The 2808-nt window shown below is 51.1% G+C and overlaps 1 protein-coding gene across 1 annotated transcript; it reads left to right on the top strand.

Annotated features, from left to right (window-relative positions):
• Window positions 1-1299: 1299 nt before the first annotated feature.
• On the top strand, window positions 1300-2229 carry BJX67DRAFT_252379 (uncharacterized protein). The gene has a single exon (XM_071026251.1). It carries the CDS (start codon window positions 1550-1552, stop codon window positions 2105-2107), a length of 558 nt encoding a protein of 185 aa, XP_070889842.1. The 5' UTR covers window positions 1300-1549; the 3' UTR covers window positions 2108-2229.
• Window positions 2230-2808: the final 579 nt, after the last annotated feature.

Here is a 2808-nt window from a genome sequence, read left to right as displayed (position 1 = left end):
AAGCAGGAACAGAATCGTGGGCTAGATTGGTTAAGACTTAAATATGCCTTTGGGAAGGCTTTCTGTACTGATATCCGTTTTGTTCTATTAGCATATCTAGGGGTGCGTTTGAAATTGACATTAGAACGACTATTTTATGTCAGACCGGGGTGTCTCAGGACATATACCAATATTTGTGCCGCAACATTCAGGACCTCAAGTTCCGACCGCCGGGTTGCTGCTCTTGAGACCGAGAGTCCTTATTCGATTTTAGGAGTACAAGGTGCTCGGCAGGCGTCTTACCTGCCTGTTGCAACACAATTTCCATCACATGTAGCGGAGGTGCAATATGCCCTCGGTAGCCTTCCTCTCGACCTCTGCTTCGGGTAGCCCCCTCCACAAGATCCCGGAAGGGAGGAGAAAACTCGCAGTATGGCTCTCTGACAAATTCCACAGCTTCGCACATCCGATTCAGGTCGCTCTGTAACAGAAGTCCGGGGATATCACTCCAGGATACCGTTAAGTTAACCCAGTCCTGCGTAATCATCGTAAGTACTTGGGATTGTTCGAGCAACGGGAACCTGAGGTAACTGTCTTCAACACCCCCAGCTTGAAACACAATGTGGTGGCATTCAACCCAGAAAACTTGGGTCCAGCCACAGGGGAAGCTGAGGCGCAAGAGCACTGCCTCGTTCCGTACTGGTTCTTGAGGCGCCGCGGAATCTTCGATAGAAATACGGCTTGGGTGTTGATCCTCGTCTCTCGTAAATTACGGCCTGGAAAGGCTCAGTCACGAAAAGTTCAGATTTCTCACTCAAAGCTGGGATTGTCGTCCAGTAATGCCACGGGTGTCGTCGGCATGACACATGTGCGCTGGGCTTCTGGAACACACGGGACGAGACCGAAGACTCAGGGCTTGTAGTGGGTGCTGCCTCTTTCGGCACATGCAATTATTGTTCGAAAAGAGAACTGACTCTCTTGGGCTCAGTCGCAGTCAAAAATCCCCATTTTCGACAAACCATCTTGAAGTGGCGTTCGGATTTTACTCTCAGGCGGCCCTTGATGATTAGTCCAAGGGGTTTCTTCAACCTGGAGCTGAACGGGCGTCGCTCGCTTCAGGCGCGCTCATTGGGACTTGGGCTTCAAGGCGAGGAACCCCTGCCACTCGGGTTGAAGAACCTTGAAGAAATGCAATGGAAGCAAGGAGAGGTTTGATTGATAAGCAGTCAGTCCATCAGCAGCTACGATAATTATTATTGCTACTAATAATAGCCGCTAACGGCCTTGGAAGATGAAGCAGCTGGGAAGATGCACGACTGTGGTACATGGATTGGGAAACGTGTGACTTGTGGAAAGACATATCCTGCAGTTGATGGTGCTGTCTGTTGGGTGGATGAGCATCGTGTTGACTGCAGCTTGATGGTCTTGCGTCGTGCGTTTCGAGTTGTGTCTGGCGAGGCTTTTCGGCATTATTGGGGTGCCTAAGATTTACATTGCTTGACGGCACTGTTCCATACGAAAACAGTTGTTTTAGTTCAGCCAAGTTTGGACAGGGGAGACTCTGAGAGCGATGTGGGGAATGAATCATCATTCCATGACTGAAACTCTGCCAGTAACTCTCGAAGTTTTCTCCTGGAAGAAAGAACGCAGCAGCCACTCTGCGTCAACGCAGCCGAACCATATCCCCTCTGCCAGCCCCAGAAACGGAAACAATGATGCCAAGATCCTTCCCTGCATTGTCGAGTCTTTTTGCAGAGCCATCCTCTGTTTCAAGTGTCTTTCCAAGTTCGTCATCGAGGGAGAGCTTCAGCCACGTCAGTCGGTTGGTATGCCACTCGTGATACCAACGTGCTCACCTCACGCGATTGCCCGAACAAGGAGTATTTCGGCAAGGTATTGGGAACCCCGACAGCCAATACTGGTCAAGTGCATGAAGTGCAATCTTTACATTATTCCTCGACCTTCTCCGCCATCCTACGAGTGGTCTGCTCTGAACTTGGGACTTCCGCCCTCGTTGGAACGGGGTCTTTGTCGAGCTTGGCGACGCAGTCACGACAAGGGTAGGCACTGGGGGAGAAGCTTGAACAGCAGTCAGACAGGTTCAACAGTGATACATACCAAAATGTGACTCGTATCATTCAATAGAGCCTGCTCAAGTGCCTCTCGGATTCTCTTAAACCTTGGGGCTGACATGCCGTTTTGCAGCGATCCCTTCACGGCAAGCCTGACCACTGATGGGAATGGATCGCAGGGAGTTCAAACCCCGTTCTGCTCTCCCAGTCAACCGGGAACCAATTATTTCTCCCTTTGGCTCTCATTTCTTCTTCTTTTTCCTGTCGCTTCGCGCTCATGCCTCACATACTTGCTTTTTCAATCGAACCCACTCACCCTTCTTGCGAGTTATTTTGGGTGATTGCCTCAGTTCTTGCCTGGGCATCACCGTCACTGCACTTCGTGCGTGAGCCCGAAACCCGTAATTACAGCGTTCTCGCCATGAGTTCAGTTGAAAGCGAAGAAACTAGTCTCGCCCAATCATTTTTAGTGGATTGGATTGCTTTGGCAACTTGGGGGACTGTCGGGTCTTTCATCGCCCTGACGATCGATGTCAGGTGCCAGGAATCCGGCTGTCCCCAACCTCAAGAAAAAGAGGGTTTTTTCTCCTGCACGGACAACCAGATTGAAAAAGAAGCCCGGACCTGTCGGGGGCTCAGGGGAGTGGCGAAAAGCCAGGGAGCTAGCTTCGGTCATGCTCGCTAAACTGCTCGCGGTGTTCAGCCCTCTCGCCCAATGCAGCACGGCTGGATTCTTTCAACAGGCGGAACCCCGGCG

The sequence above is a fragment of the Aspergillus lucknowensis genome (assembly GCF_044049455.1).
Source record: "Aspergillus lucknowensis strain CBS 449.75 chromosome Unknown BJX67scaffold_5, whole genome shotgun sequence".
Lineage (NCBI taxonomy): Eukaryota > Fungi > Ascomycota > Eurotiomycetes > Eurotiales > Aspergillaceae > Aspergillus > Aspergillus lucknowensis.
Note: the sequence above shows the minus strand (reverse complement) of the source record. Positions and strands in the feature narration are given on the sequence as shown.

Excerpts from the sequence above, each read along its gene's own strand:
- BJX67DRAFT_252379 (XM_071026251.1), top strand. The coding sequence starts at position 1,550 with ATGTGGGGAATGAATCATCATTCCATGACTGAAACTCTGCCAGTAACT.